This window comes from Protomyctophum parallelum (assembly GCF_964188405.1).
Source record: "Protomyctophum parallelum genome assembly, chromosome: 2".
Taxonomy (NCBI): domain Eukaryota; kingdom Metazoa; phylum Chordata; class Actinopteri; order Myctophiformes; family Myctophidae; genus Protomyctophum; species Protomyctophum parallelum.
The window spans coordinates 93,882-110,723 of NC_139699.1; the positions used below are offsets into that span (position 1 = coordinate 93,882).

The 16,842-nt window shown below is 43.0% G+C and overlaps 1 protein-coding gene across 1 annotated transcript in view; it reads left to right on the plus strand.

Moving 5' to 3' along the window:
- LOC310877078 (protein NLRC3-like) overlaps window positions 1-16,842 on the plus strand; it is a gene marked incomplete at its 3' end in the record, with an annotated part of 46,354 nt that overhangs the window by 22,735 nt on the left and 6,777 nt on the right. The window contains exon 4 of the mRNA XM_083790762.1: window positions 12,319-12,537. Within this exon, the coding sequence (XP_083646888.1) occupies window positions 12,319-12,537 (219 nt within the window). The remainder of the gene's footprint in view (window positions 1-12,318; window positions 12,538-16,842) is intronic.

The following is a 16,842-nucleotide window of genomic DNA, read 5'->3' on the forward strand; positions in this document are numbered from 1 at the left end:
CACTATAACACTGTACAATATATACACTGTAACACTGTACAATATATACACTATAATACTACTGTACAATATATACACTATGGCCCTCATTTATCAATCGAGTGTAAAATCTGCCACAGATTCGAGTGCAGGTTTCGTAGTACACCCACGTCGCCACGGCATTTATAAAGTGATCGCAAACAGCTGATCCTTCCTTAATTTCGCTCTGACGTTAATAAATGTGACGGCTGAAATCTATCTGGCACGCCCTATGAAATCAAGCCTCGCCCTCGTTTTTGCGACATGAACACATGCAATACGACCTGTGGAAACCATGGTTACAGGGAAAAAGGTTTCTCCCGTGCCTTGCTGCCCGCCTCACCCCCCTCTCTCATACACACACAGACGCACACGCAACCTGCAAGCCCAACTAACTGGTGTCTTGTTAAATAAATAAAGAACGAACAACTGCATGAATTAAATAAAGTTGTAGGCCTACCCTGTCTGTTTCCCTCTCACCTCGCTTGCCTTGCTGTCATGTCCACGCACGCACGCACCTACATGACACGTACATCGACATCGCATCGCCATGAATGGAATTAGTTTGTAGGCTGGCCTATATTAATTTTACCCATTCGTGCGCAGTGCACGGCGAAGGCGTGAGACTGCGCACTGCTGTGATATTAAAGACCTGTGGGTGACTCAGTGATGCCTGCATGAGAGATAGGCTATCATGTCGTGAAGGCAGTCATAATCAACGTTTATGTAGTGATTTGATCATTGATGAACGAATCATAAACATATGGATGAAGGCTTGCCGCTTGCATGTGTGCTGGTATGTGTTGGCGACGCACGCCGCGGTCCCGTCCTCACAACCCCCGAAAATGATCTCTCTTTTATCTGAACTGTCAAATCACTTATTTAAATGGTGAATGATTAAGCCCCTTACGCCTATAGCCTGCTAGTACTTACTACAAATAGGCAAGCTGTATGCTTCTCATTGTCACTTGGAAATAAAGGCGTGCAGTCCATTTATGCCTTTTTTTAAATAATATCATAATCACATATGCCGCATCACAGCATGCGCTCCCAAATCATCTCACAAGTGTGCTCGCATAACAAGGCCAGTAAGCACTGTTTGATTAAGCACAAACTAATACATTGTAAACATGTTATATTGTTTTTAATATACACACAATGGTCCTCATTCACAACGAAAATGTACGCCCAGGTGTAAAGGAGATGCGTAATGATATCGTATTTATCCGTCCGATCAAGCTGCGTCAATCCCCCTTGTCGTTCAGCGAAGGGGGTGTAATGAGTTAATTTGTGCGGTTCGCCCGGTGTACCCTTTCCACCTCTTTCCCAAGAGATTGTGAATATCTGAAATAGGTCATCATTACAGCCTGCAAAATGGCTGTAATGATGGAGGGCGGTTGACAGGAAAACCTGACACAAATAGTTCCGTCTTCTCCGTTTCAGATAGCAAACTACTGTAGTCCCCGGTGTAAAAGGGCATGCTTTGGATGCTTTGCACTCTTCCCATTTGCCGCTGTGCTTGTGTTTGTTTTCCGGCTGCTGGAGCAGCATGGTTGCTCGTGTGCGATGCCGTCTCAGAACCCGAATCCGAGGCAGAAACCATATTAGCGTCTCTCACAGCCTAGGCACCGGCCACCGACTTTTTACGGGTACTAAGGTTTTAGTTCCGACATAGTGGAGTGGGAAGAGTTTAAAGCATTGCGGACTGGCACTGCTGCTGCCCAACATGAACACCGTGTCTCGACATACTGTCCCTTATTATCGTAAAGTCGGGTAGTGTACACTGTTTATTTTTGCACCGAGGAGCCATGTGTGTCTGACTGTCTGACTACGTACGTCGCCTCAGCTAAAAACAAAAGGGAACTAGGGAAGCCTGATGTATGCTTCGCCGTACGATGTGTCGCATGTTAAAAAAATAGCTGATCTGCAAGCTCACAACGTGTTGCAACACGTTGTGAGCTAGTAGATCGGTTATTTAAATACAAAATAATAAAAAATCTAAATATTGCTTTGATGCTCATATTATCCTTAGGAAGTGTTAAGTTGTTTTTATTAGAATATGCATTCCATAGGGCTGGACCACACATGGACCTATAGATTTTAGCAAATTTAGATTTTTTAAATAATGGGATGAATCTACAACAAGAGCCATTCTAGGGCTAAATCTAGAGTTGCAATACCCTCCATTGACTCCCCACTCATCCAATAAATATTGTTTTGCTATAAGTTATTCATCCCTCTTTTATCCATCCGGCGAGACGGGTCGCCGCATTTTAGGAGCACCAAGAAACTCCTCCAGGTGCTCCTCTGAGTACTAGACCAAAAAAGTTGTGTGCAGCCCTGAATTTATACACTATAACACTGTACAATATATACACTACGGTCCTCATTCACACAAACATTTATGTTATTCCAGACGTCTGTACCACAGAGCAGAGTCTCCAACTCCCAGCCTTCTGTCTATGAAGAGTGACTGGTCTAAAGGACCTCCTCCTAACTTCAATGAACCTGGACCTCCAGATACACAGTATGTCAATCCTCCTGTACAATATATACACTATAACACTGTACAATATATACACTATAATACTACTGTACAATATATACACTATGGCCCTCATTTATCAATCGAGTGTAAAATCTGCCACAGATTAGAGTGCAGGTTTCGTAGTACATCCACGTCGCCACGGCATTTATAAAGTGATCGCAAACAGCTGATCCTTCCTTAATTTCGTTCTGACGTTAATAAATGTGACGGCTGAAATCTATCTGGCACGCCCTATGAAATCAAGCCTCGCCCTCGTTTTTGCGACATGAACACATGCAATACGACCTGTGGAAACCATGGTTACAGGGAAAAAGGTTTCTCCCGTGCCTTGCTGCCCGCCTCACCCCCCTCTCTCATACAAACACAGACGCACACGCAACCTGCAAGCCCAACTAACTGGTGTCTTGTTAAATAAATAAAGAACGAACACCTGCATGAATTAAATAAAGTTGTAGGCCTACCCTGTCTGTTTCCCTCTCACCTCGCTTGCCTTGCTGTCATGTCCACGCACGCACGCACCTACATGACACATCGACATCGCATCGCCATGAATGGAATTAGTTTGTAGGCTGGCCTATATTAATTTTACCCATTCGTGCGCAGTGCACGGCGAAGGCGTGAGACTGCGCACTGCTGTGATATTAAAGACCTGTGGGTGACTCAGTGATGCCTGCATGAGAGATAGGCTATCATGTCGTCAAGGCAGTCATAATCAACGTTTATGTAGTGATTTGATCATTGATGAACGAATCGTAAACATATGGATGAAGGCTTGCCGCTTGCATGTGTGCTGGTATGTGTTGGCGACGCACGCCGCGGTCCCGTCCTCCCGACCCTCGAAAATGATCTCGCTTTTATCTGAACTGTCAAAGCACTTATTTAAATGGTGAATGATTAAGCCCCTTACGCCTATAGCCTGCTAGTACTTACTACAAATAGGCAAGCTGTATGCTTGTCATTGTCACTTGGAAATAAAGGCGTGCAGTCCATTTATGCCTTTTTTTAAATAATATCATAATCACATATGCCGCATCACCGCATGCGATCCCAAATCATCTCACAAGTGCGCTCGCATAACAAGGCCATAAGTAAGCACTGTTTGATTAAGCACAAACTAATACATTGTAAACATGTTATATTGTTTTTAATATACACACAATGGTCCTCATTCACAACGAAAATGTACGCCCAGGTGTAAAGGAGATGCGTAATGATATCGTATTTATCCGTCCGATCAAGCTGCGTCAATCCCCCTTGTCGTTCAGCGAAGGGGGTGTAATGAGTTAATTTGTGCGGTTCGCCCGGTGTACCCTTTCCGCCTCTTTCCCAAGAGATTGTGAATATCTGAAATAGGTCATCATTACAGCCTGCAAAATGGCTGTAATGATGGAGGGCGGTTGACAGGAAAACCTGACACAAATAGTTCCGTCTTCTCCGTTTCAGATAGCAAACTACTGTAGTCCCCGGTGTAAAAGGGCATGCTTTGGATGCTTTGCACTCTTCCCATTTGCCGCTGTGCTTGTGTTTGTTTTCCGGGTGCTGGAGCAGCATGGTTGCTCGTGTGCGATGCCGTCTCAGAACCCGAATCCGAGGCAGAAACCATATTAGCGTCTCTCACAGCCTAGGCACCGGCCACCGACTTTTTACGGGTACTAAGGTTTTAGTTCCGACATAGTGGAGTGGGAAGAGTTTAAAGCATTGCGGACTGGCACTGCTGCTGCCCAACATGAACACCGTGTCTCGACATACTGTCCCTTATTATGGTAAAGTCGGGTAGTGTACACTGTTTATTTTTGCACCGAGGAGCCATGTGTGTCTGACTGTCTGACTACGTACGTCGCCTCAGCTAAAAACAAAAGGGAACTAGGGAAGCCTGATGTATGCTTCGCCGTACGATGTGTCGCATGTTAAAGAAATAGCTGATCTACTAGCTCACAACGTGTTGCAACACGTTGTGAGCTAGTAGATCGGTTATTTAAATACAAAATAATAAAAAATCTAAATATTGCTTTGATGCTCATATTATCCTTAGGAAGTGTTAAGTTATTTTTTATTATAATATGCATTCCATAGGGCTGGACCACACATGGACCTAGATTTTAGCAAATTTAGATTTTTTAAATAATGGGATGAATCTACAACAAGAGCCATTCTAGGGCTAAATCTAGAGTTGCAATACCCTCCATTGACTCTCCACTCATCCAATACATATTGTTTTGCTATAAGTTATTCATCCCTCTTTTATCCATCCGGCGAGACGGGTCGCCGCATTTTAGGAGCACCAAGAAACTCCTCCAGGTGCTCCTCTGAGTACTAGACCAAAAAAGTTGTGTGCAGCCCTGAATTTATACACTATAACACTGTACAATATATACACTACGGTCCTCATTCACACAAACATTTATGTTATTCCAGACGTCTGTACCACAGAGCAGAGTCTCCAACTCCCAGCCTTCTGTCTATGAAGAGTGACTGGTCTAAAGGAGCTCCTCCTAACTTCAATGAACCTGGACCTCCAGATACACAGTATGTCAATCCTCCTATACAATATATACACTATAATACTACTGTACAATATATACACTATAATGCTACTGTACAATATATACACTATGGCCCTCATTTATCAATCGAGTGTAAAATCTGCCACAGATTCGAGTGCAGGTTTCGTAGTACACCCACGTCGCCACGGCATTTATAAAGCGATCGCAAACAGCTGATCCTTCCTTAATTTCGTTCTGACGTTAATAAATGTGACGGCTGAAATCTATCTGGCACGCCCTATGAAATCAAGCCTCGCCCTCGTTTTTGCGACATGAACACATGCAATACGACCTGTGGAAACCATGGTTACAGGGAAAAAGGTTTCTCCCGCACTGCTGTGATATTAAAGACCTGTGGGTGACTCAGTGATGCCTGCATGAGAGATAGGCTATCATGTCGTCAAGGCAGACATAATCAACTTTTATGTAGTGATTTGATCATTGATGAACGAATCGTAAACATATGGATGAAGGCTTGCCGCTTGCATGTGTGCTGGTATGTGTTGGCGACGCACGCCGCGGTCCCGTCCTCCCGACCCTCGAAAATGATCTCGCTTTTATCTGAACTGTCAAAGCACTTATTTAACACAAAAAATGCTGGAAACGTATCCATACGCTTTATTAATATCGAACGCCGTACGCGCGAAGCGTATCTATACGTTTTATACGTTTTTTTATTGCTTACTGTACATCAACGTCCTATGCTCCAGGACACCGAAGAAACTAACAGCGATCGTCTCCAGGAAGCTCCAATATGTGATCCGGGAGTAAAAAGCCCCTCCCTCCTGAAAAGAGGTCTGTCTGTGGCGAAGACGCTCCCTCCTCCAATGCCTCCATTACACGTATGGGTCTGCACGGCAACGGCATAGACCAACGCAGATGTCAGGGCATCTAAAATGGAGTTACCCATACTCTAGTAGTAGTCTAGTGTCTGTGAATACACTCGATTCCCCCTCCCCTCCTGTTTCTACATGGTTTCTCCCGAGGAATCTTTGTGGGGGGAGTCTCTTCTGCCCGGATCGCATTGCAGTTCCCCCCCCACTGGCCCCAGGCCACACTGCGCCTTGCAATCGCCTTGCACCGCTCTCTCATTCTCGGAAAAAGATATAACGCAGTCGTGTCGATTTGCCCTCTGCCAGTATATAAACCAAGAATAATCTTCAACGATCGCCATTTCATAACGTTTTCAACACGCACACGGCACACGCCATGATCAACTAACTGCCTGGCTACGTCTTCAGTCTTCACCAGCCATCGCTATCCGTTGTGTGCATCGCCATCGCGTCTTCACTTTGTTTGTTTGGGCAAAGAAGCACGATCAGCGATGGAAAAGAGCTTTATATCCACGGCAGATAAGTAATGACGTATTATCGAAGGACCGCCATGATCAACTTACTGCCTACGTCTTCGTCAGCCAATGCAGCCATCATCGCTATCCGTTGTGTGATTGTGGATGTAGGCTATATCCACGGTATCGAGAGAGACGCCCGGCTGTGATATAGGTCTTATCACTGCAATTATAATGAATAAAAAGGCTACAATCACACAACGGATAGCGATGGCTGCATTGGCTGGTGACAACGTAGCCTCGGTCCCAGGCAGTTAGTTGATCATGGCGGTCCCTCGATAATACGTCATTACTTATCTGCCGTGGATAAAACTCTTTTCCATCGCTGAGCTCTACTATACGTGCTTCTTTGCCCAAACAAAGTGAAGACAGCTAGCGTTGTCCAACAAAGCGGCCAGTTATTTGATCATCTCTCTCTCCTGTGCTTCTTTCCTCAAACATGTCCAGACATGTCAACCTCAACCACTAAACTCACCGATCCAGTAACGCATCTCACCGTTATACTATCGTTCTGAAGGCAGATATAAAAATAAACATAAATAAATTATTGTCATATACATACTACACACTGAATGAAAGCCCTAATTGTCTACTTTTAGGAGGAAAACAAATACATAATATTGATCCCATGTACAGTTTGTCAGTAGGCTATTGAATGCAGTTGTTCAGGTCCAACTATTATTCACAAAATAAGGCCTATAGCGACATGAGCCTGCACAAACAAGAATTTCACCCATGTTACCTGTAATGTGATGTGACAATAAAGTTTGATTCTGATTCTGATTCTGTACATATTATATACCGTATGAAACAGAAGACCCTCTGCTTTCATAAGAAAAAAACTAATACTGTAATAATAATAAAAATCACACCCCTGTGAAGTGAGCATTTCCTCATGAAGTTATCATAGCGAGTTATAAAGGTTTAAAGTCACAGAGATTGACAGGCAGATATAAACATAAATAAATTATTATCATATACATACTACACACTGAATGAAAGCCCTGAATGTCTACTTTTAGGAGGAAAACAAATATACAAATATATACAAATATATATATCACTTCACAGGGGTGTGATTTTCATTATTATTACAGTAGAAGTATTTTTCTTATGAAAGCAGAGAGTCTTCTGTTTCATACGGTATATAGTATGTACATGTCGCTATAGGCCTCATTTTGTGAATAATAGTTCTTCTGGTCCATGCATTTTCTGAAATCCTCTCTGGTGGGCGCAAGCTGCATTCAATAGCCAATTACTGACAAACTATACATGGGACCATGTGTATTTGTTTTCCTCCTAAAAGTAGACATTCAGGGCTTTCATTCAGTGTGTAGTATGTATATGATATTATTTGTGTTCATTTTTATATATGTCTGTCAATGTCTGTCAACTTCAACCTTCCATATCTCTGCTGTTTTTTCAAAAGAGCAGCGTGCTGCGAAAAGCAGGTGTTAGAAAAAGGTCAATATCTCCAGAATGGAAGATGGTAGAATCATATTTTTTTTTTTAAATTGAAGTGGACTAGTTTGGCTTCCTTTTGATTTATGCGGTGTGATTCTCGCTATAAGAGGCCCCTCGCTGTGGGCCCCGAAAAAGTTCAGAAGTCCCAATGTTAATCGCTCAGCACCACCAAGCCTGAGCAAATAGAAAACTCTAGCAATCAATGTGTTAAATGGTGAATGATTAAGCCCCTTACGCCTATAGCCTGCTAGTACTTACTACAAATAGGCAAGCTGTATGCTTGTCATTGTCACTTGGAAATAAAGGCGTGCATTCCATTCATGCCTTTTTTTTAATAATATCATAATCACATATGCCGCATCACCGCATGCGCTCCCAAATCATCTCACAAGTGCGCTCGCATAACAAGGCCAGTAAGCACTGTTTGATTAAGCACAAACTAATACATTGTAAACATGTTATATTGTTTTTAATATACACACAATGGTCCTCATTCACAACGAAAATGTACGCCCAGGTGTAAAGGAGATGCGTAATGATATCGTATTTATCCGTCCGATCAAGCTGCGTCAATCCCCCTTGTCGTTCAGCGAAGGGGGTGTAATGAGTTAATTTGTGCGGTTCGCCCGGTGTACCCTTTCCGCCTCTTTCCCAAGAGATTGTGAATATCTGAAATAGGTCATCATTACAGCCTGCAAAATGCACCGCCTCCACGATGCATGAGCTAAATGCACTGATCCAGTGAACGCGATGCATGAGCTTGTAGATCAGTTAATTAACTGATCCAGTGAACGCGATGCATGAGCTTGTAGATCAGTTAATTAACTGATCCAGTGAACGCGATGCATGAGCTTGTAGATCAGTTATTTAACTGATCCAGTGAACACGATGCATGAGCTTGTAGATCAGTTGATTAACTGATCCAGTGAACGCGATGCATGAGCTTGTTGTAGATCAGTTAATTAACTGATCCAGTGAACGCGATGCATGAGCTTGTAGATCAGTTAATTAACTGATCCAGTGAACGCGATGCATGAGCTTGTTGTAGATCAGTTAATTAGTTAATCAGTTAATAAATATACAGGCTGTGTGCCCTCTACACCATGAAGACTAAAGCCTTCTGAATAAATATACAGGCTGTATGCCCTCTACACCATGAAGACTAAAGCCTTCTGAATAAATATACAGGCTGTATGCCCTCTACACCATGAAGACTAAAGCCTTCTGAATAAATATACAGGCTGTGTGCCCTCTACACCATGAAGACTAAAGCCTTCTGAATAAATATACAGGCTGTATGCCCTCTACACCATGAAGACTAAAGCCTTCTGAATAAATATACAGGCTGTGTGCCCTCTACACCATGAAGACTAAAGCCTTCTGAATAAATATACAGGCTGTGTGCCCTCTACACCATGAAGACTAAAGCCTTCTGAATAAATATACAGGCTGTATGCCCTCTACACCATGAAGACTAAAGCCTTCTGAATAAATATACAGGCTGTATGCCCTCTACACCATGAAGACTAAAGCCTTCTGAATAAATATACAGGCTGTATGCCCTCTACACCATGAAGACTAAAGCCTTCTGAATAAATATACAGGCTGTGTGCCCTCTACACCATGAAGACTAAAGCCTTCTGAATAAATATACAGGCTGTGTGCCCTCTACACCATGAAGACTAAAGCCTTCTGAATAAATATACAGGCCGTATGCCCTCTACACCATGAAGACTAAAGCCTTCTGAATAAATATACAGGCTGTATGCCCTCTACACCATGAAGACTAAAGCCTTCTGAATAAATATACAGGCCGTATGCCCTCTACACCATGAAGACTAAAGCCTTCTGAATAAATATACAGGCTGTATGCCCTCTACACCATGAAGACTAAAGCCTTCTGAATAAATATACAGGCTGTATGCCCTCTACACCATGAAGACTAAAGCCTTCTGAATAAATATACAGGCTGTATGCCCTCTACACCATGAAGACTAAAGCCTTCTGAATAAATATACAGGCTGTATGCCCTCTACACCATGACGACTAAAGCCTTCTGAATAAATATACAGGCTGTATGCCCTCTACACCATGGAGACTAAAGCCTTCTGAATAAATATACAGGCTGTATGCCCTCTACACCATGAAGACTAAAGCCTTCTGAATAAATATACAGGCTGTATGCCCTCTACACCATGAAGACTAAAGCCTTCTGAATAAATATACAGGCTGTATGCCCTCTACACCATGAAGACTAAAGCCTTCTGAATAAATATACAGGCTGTATGCCCTCTACACCATGAAGACTAAAGCCTTCTGAATAAATATACAGGCTGTATGCCCTCTACACCATGAAGACTAAAGCCTTCTGAATAAATATACAGCTACAGATAATTTACAATTTAGGCATTTATCAGACGCTCTTAATCCAGAGCGACTTACATTAAGCAAGAACAAAAGCATGGGAATACATCACATAAAAACATTTATCATGAAACATGCGTAAGCTAAGAAAGTAACAGTGGAATATCTATATAATGAAACTATACATATAAACTATACATATTTACTACCATGCTATACATATGTACTATGGCGTGCTATGACTACATACAATACAATTATAGTGCTGTCTACATAACATGCTATAAGTCTGTATCAAATGCTATCTAAGTCTACAGAAATGCTATCTAAGGGGGTGGGGTAAGTGCTATGGGCCATGATGGAGTCTGAAAAGGTGGGTTTTCAGACTACGGCGGAAGATTGAGAGTGATGCTGCAGTTCTGACTGCAATGGGAAGTGCATTCCACAGTTTTGGAGCCAGAAGGGAGAAGAGTTTGGGACGTGTGGAGCGTTGTCCCGGCGTTTTTAGTGAGGGTACTTCCAGCTTCCCTGCGTTGGCTGATCTGAGTGCGCGGGAGGGTTTGTAGGGTTCAATCATACTTGCAAGATACCTTTGGTTGCTTTGAATGCCAGCATCAGAGTTTGTAGGCTTGCTGTAGGCTATCACTGTATCAAGCACACATGCAGTCACTACCTACATGACTGCCTGCCTAAATATGTCCCAAACCGCCCCCCTAAGGTCTTCCACCGCCGGCCTGCTCGCTTTGCCCAAATAAATGGCAACTAAAAAATACGGGGAAGCAGCTTTTTGCTTCTACGGGCCGTCGGCATGGAACAAGCTCCCACTGTACCTTCGTCAGGCAGCCTCTGTAGACATTTTTAAAGCTCAGCTCAAGACCCACTTCTACAACATTGCCTTTAATTGATCTTGTATTTTTTATTTTTCATGTCCTCACTGTACTGCATTACTGCTTGTTTTTTAATGTCGTTGCCTTGCTTTTCTTTTATTCTCCATTGTTCTGTAAAGCACTTTGAGCTGCATTTCATGTCATGAAAGGTGCTATACAAATAAAGTTTTATTATTATTATTATTATTATTATTATTTGAGCCACGGAACCACCGTTTATCCGGTATTTACAGTACCCCTGCTGTAGGCTATCACTGTATCAAGCACACATGCAGTCATTAGTACGGCCACCTTTGCTGATGACGCGGGAGCTTGTCGCAGCTTGATCAGACGGAAGAATACGATATCATTACTAGGGCCGGGACTAATTGCGATTAATTTAGATTAATTAACTACAGAAAAATTTATCGCGATTAACTACAGATAAATTAATCGCACCTTTTTTTTCACCGCGGAACGTTTCTCACTGGGCGCTTTTCTATAGTACTGAAAACTGGAAATAATAAAAAGTCACCCCATTTTGTGTTGCCTAGAACTGGAGGTCTGACAAAAAACAAAACTAAAAAAATTTCAGACCTCCAGTTGAAAGTTCTAGGCAACACAGAATGGGGTGACTTTTTATTATTATTTCCACAACAGGTATATTAATGACAGTAAAATGTTGAAAATGAGTGGTATCCTGTAGTCACTATTCATTGATTCACTGGGATACCAAAAAACATTACAAAAAAGGTTTCTCGCTGTTCTCGGGTTGAATATTGATATGCGATTAAAATGCGATTAATGTAGATTAATTAATCGCAAAGCCTCTGATTAATTAGATTTTTTTTTTAATCGAGTCCCAGCTCTAATCATTACGCATTTCATTTACACCTGGTCGTATATTTACGTTGTGAATGAGGACCCCTAACACTATACAATATTACATATATATATATATATAAAACAAAACTATATAAAACAACTAGGGATGGCTGGGAATAACACATAGTTAACAATAGTTTAGCTGACATCATTATCTGGTTAATTAATAGATGAAAATGTATAAATCAATCAATCAGTCAATCAATGATGGATTTTGGGATCTACATAGGAACCAGCTGGTGGCTCCAATGTGGATCTAAATATGTAATCATGTCCACAGAGAGAGGCGTGGTGAGACTGAGCAGAACCCTGGACTGAAGACACCCAGTCAAAGACGAAGACGAAGACGAAGACAGTCGAAGACACCTGGACTGAAGACACCCAGTCAAACCACACCTGGACTGAAGACACCCAGTCAAACCACACCTGGACTGAAGACACCCAGTCAAACCACACCTGGACTGAAGACACCCAGTCAAACCACACCTGGACTGAAGACAAGTAAGAATTGAAACGTCATGCTAATAAATTGAACACCTAAGGCCTGGGCTGAGTCCACACAGAAACACAGAAACGCATTGAACACAGAATAAAATCACTGCAGTTGCAGGTTTCAATTGTAGTTGATATTATATTTGATTTTATATTTACACTTATGAGGTGCCAATCATATTTTAAGGAAGGAATAAGTACCACATTTAAAAAGCCACCTAAATTGTGAGTGGAAGTGGAACATGTTTCTTTCATTGTCTGTCATTTCACACTATGTGGTAAATCTCCAAATCCCGACTCTCGACTTTTCTCTCCATATAATAAAAGAATGATAGACACTTTAGCATTGCTCTGGAGACTTGGCAAGTCCTGCACATAAAATATTAGCAGAGTCAGACCTATAGAAGTCCACAGTGAGCTTGTAGAGTGGCTATATTTTCGAGGTGTAATAAATGTCACGTTATAATGTAGGCTAAAAAAGGGGCACGGTGGCACAGTTGGTAGTGCTGTCGCCTCACAGCTAGAAGGTCCTGGGTTCGATTCCCGCTCGGGACGCTGTGGGTGCTGGCGGCGTGTTTCCTCCTCCGCGTCATCAGTGCCCATACCCGAAGGCGGGGTTGGCGAAAGGGCCTTTCTGTGTGGAGTTTGCATGTTCTCCCCGTGTCCCCTAGGGTAGGTACCCTCACATGTTCTCCCCGTGTCCCCTAGGGTAGGTACCCTCACATGTTCTCCCCGTGTCCCCTAGGGTAGGTACCCTCACATGTTCTCCCCGTGTCCCCTAGGGTAGGTACCCTCACATGTTCTCCCCGTGTCCCCTAGGGTAGGTACCTTACATGTTCTCCCCGTGTCCCCTAGGGTAGGTACCCTCACATGTTCTCCCCATGTCCCCTAGGGTAGGTACCCTCACATGTTCTCCCCGTGTCCCCTATAGGGTAGGTACCCTCACAAGAACATGCAGTAATCCTGGTCTCTAAACTGCCTCCCCCTGGCCAGCCGGGGCGCCTGATGGAGGGGAAAGGAACTTGTTGGAATAACGTGTTCCTTCCACGCGCTACGTCCAACCAGGGAAACTCCCCCCTGTCAGGTGTAAAGGAGCAACTTGGACACTCAAGCATGAAGGAAGCATGAGTTCAAGTCCGTTGCTCTCCCCTTGTCCCCCATATATGGGGACTAGGTTGGTCTCCCCTTGTCCCCCATATATGGGGACTAGGTTGGTCTCCCCTTGTCCCCCATATATGGGGACTAGGTTGGTCTCCCCTTGTCCCCCATATATGGGGACTAGGTTGGTCTCCCCTTGTCCCCCATATATGGGGACTAGGTTGGCGGAGGGTGTGTAGAGCCCAGGATCACATTAGATGATTGACACAGAGGGGTGAAAAATGGGTTACAAAATCGTGGGATAAAAAATATATAAAAAAATAATAATGTAGGCTAATTCACACGCACACATTGTCTGCATGCAGGCACAGTGACAATGGAATGCAGTCAAGGGTACTTTATTAACTAAACAGGAGAGAGATGTGCCATATATGAGTCCTTTATTACCTAAACAGGAGAGAGATGTGCCATATATGAGTCCTTTATTACCTAAACAGGAGAGAGATGTGCCATATATGAGCCCTTTATTACCTAAACAGGAGAGAGATCTGCCATATATGAGCCCTTTATTACCTAAACAGGAGAGAGATGTGCCATATATGAGTCCTTTATTACCTAAACAGGAGAGAGATGTGCCATATATGAGTCCTTTATTACCTAAACAGGAGAGAGATGTGCCATATATGAGCCCTTTATTACCTAAACAGGAGAGAGATGTGCCATATATGAGCCCTTTATTACCTAAACAGGAGAGAGATGTGCCATATATGAGTCCTTTATTACCTAAACAGGAGAGATATGTCCATATATGAGTCCTTTATTACCTAAACAGGAGAGAGATGTGCCATATATGAGTCCTTTATTACCTAAACAGGAGAGATATGTCCATATATGAGTCCTTTATTACCTAAACAGGAGAGAGATGTGCCATATATGAGCCCTTTATTACCTAAACAGGAGAGAGATGTGCCATATATGAGCCCTTTATTACCTAAACAGGAGAGAGATGTGCCATATATGAGTCCTTTATTACCTAAACAGGAGAGAGATGTGCCATATATGAGTCCTTTATTACCTAAACAGGAGAGAGATGTGCCATATATGAGTCCTTTATTACCTAAACAGGAGAGAGATGTGCCATACATGAACCCCCAATTGCTCCCGATGTGCTGGTTGGTACCTTGCATGGCTTCCGCCGCAATCGGTGTATGAATGGGTGAATGTAATGCACAATCTATGTAAAGCGCCTTGGATAAAGGCGCTATATAAATGCACCATTTACCATTTACCATTTACCATGCGCACGGCGACCCACTGTATACTTTCTTCTCACCAACCACGCTATTTGATGCTATTGCATTCACACCTCTCTCTCTCTCTCTCTCTGCACCCTCTCTCTCTCGCTCTCTCTCTCTCTCTCTCTCTCTCTCTCTCTCTGTCTCTCTCTCTCTCTCTCTGCACCCTCTCTCTGCACCCCCTCTCTCTCTCTCTCTCTCTCTCTCTCTCTCTCTCTCTCTCTCTCTCTCTCTCTCTCTGCACCCTCTCTCTCTCTCTCTCTCTCTCCATAACCATGACATGGAGAGCAAAATATGGCAGGAGATGATAGTTTCCCATGGCTATGCAAACACCACGCATAGACTTGTTGTTGCTGTAGGCTACTGTGCAATGGCATTTGGCCTGGGTCCTTATTGGTAGGTTAAGATCCACAGTATCTGTAGTACCTATTGTTAAGCTTCACACTCGGCACAAATACAAATGCAATCACCAGTCCGCACTGGACTAGGCTGATATATGTATTATTGGATGCAGCAGAGCAGAGCCTTTGCTCGCTGCAGTTGGTGCAACATATGATAAGTTTTAAAGTTGTTAACAGTGATATATAAACATGAACAATCGGATAGATATCTGTGTAGTTTCCATGTAGGCACAAGCTGCATTTCTCACCTAATTATAGTAAAAACTAGAACTGCACTCTGTCGAGTGCATACTTGCTTGTTGCACACTAGTAGGCCACATAAATGGCCAACTAGTGCGCAAGCAGAGCAAGTACTTTCGACCGCTACAAACTGTCAAATCTGGCAGTGGTGCCAGATTACATACATGTATACATAGTAGCATTACCTTTAATCCTCCCGACACTAAAACATATCGTCATTACGTCACCATCGAAAACCAATTACACTCTGGCATTGGGTCCTTTAATCCACACATTTCTTACGTCATCATTGAGAGCTAGTTATACATATACTATGTATATGTAATTAGTAAGTTGATTAGCGGTATACTGTGGTTACTTTGCGCCGTATGCACCGTCCCAGCCGTCCCGCCAATTTTGATGCGTATGCACCGTCCCAGCAAATGACGTAATGACTAATTGTGCCTGATACGGCAGTGGTGCCAGATTACATACATGTATACACAGGAGCATTACCTTTAATCCCCCCTCGTCATTACGTCACCGCCATCGAAAACCATTGGTTTTATAGTTATACATAGCATATGTATAACTATAAAACCATTGGTTTTATATATATGTATAACTAGCTCTCAATGATGACGTAATAAAGATGTGGATTAAAGGACCCAATGCCAGAGTGTAATTGGTTTTCGATGGTGACGTAATGACGATATGTTTTAGTGTTGGGAGGATTAAAGGTAATGCTCCTGTGTATACATGTATGTAATCTGACACCACTGCCGTATCAGGCACAAGTAGTCATTACGTCATTTGCTGGGACGGTCCATACGCATCAAAATTGGCGGGACGGCTGGGACGGTGCATACGCACGGCTCTGCTTGCGCAAGTAATGATATGCGCTAATGAGCGGTGACGTCATCGTTTCTCAAAAGCTCCGTTTCACATGACTACACAGATCCACTGATCCTTCACTTATTTATTACTTGCGCAAGCAGAGCGCGCAAGTAATGTGATCGGCCTGGTCCATTTGTCGTGACAGCCGTTCCGCCATTTCAGGACCCCCCCAGAAAAACATCAAATCTGTGCCCGTATTGCTGGACCAATGATGACGAAATGACCATATTTCTTACGTCATCATTTAGAGCTAGTCATACACGTATTTCTTACGTCATCATTTAGAGCTAGTCATACACATACGTGTATGACTAGCTCTAAATGATGACGTAAGAAATATGGTCATTTTGTCATCATTGGTCCAGCAATACGGGCACAGATTTGATGTTTTTCTGGGGGGGTCC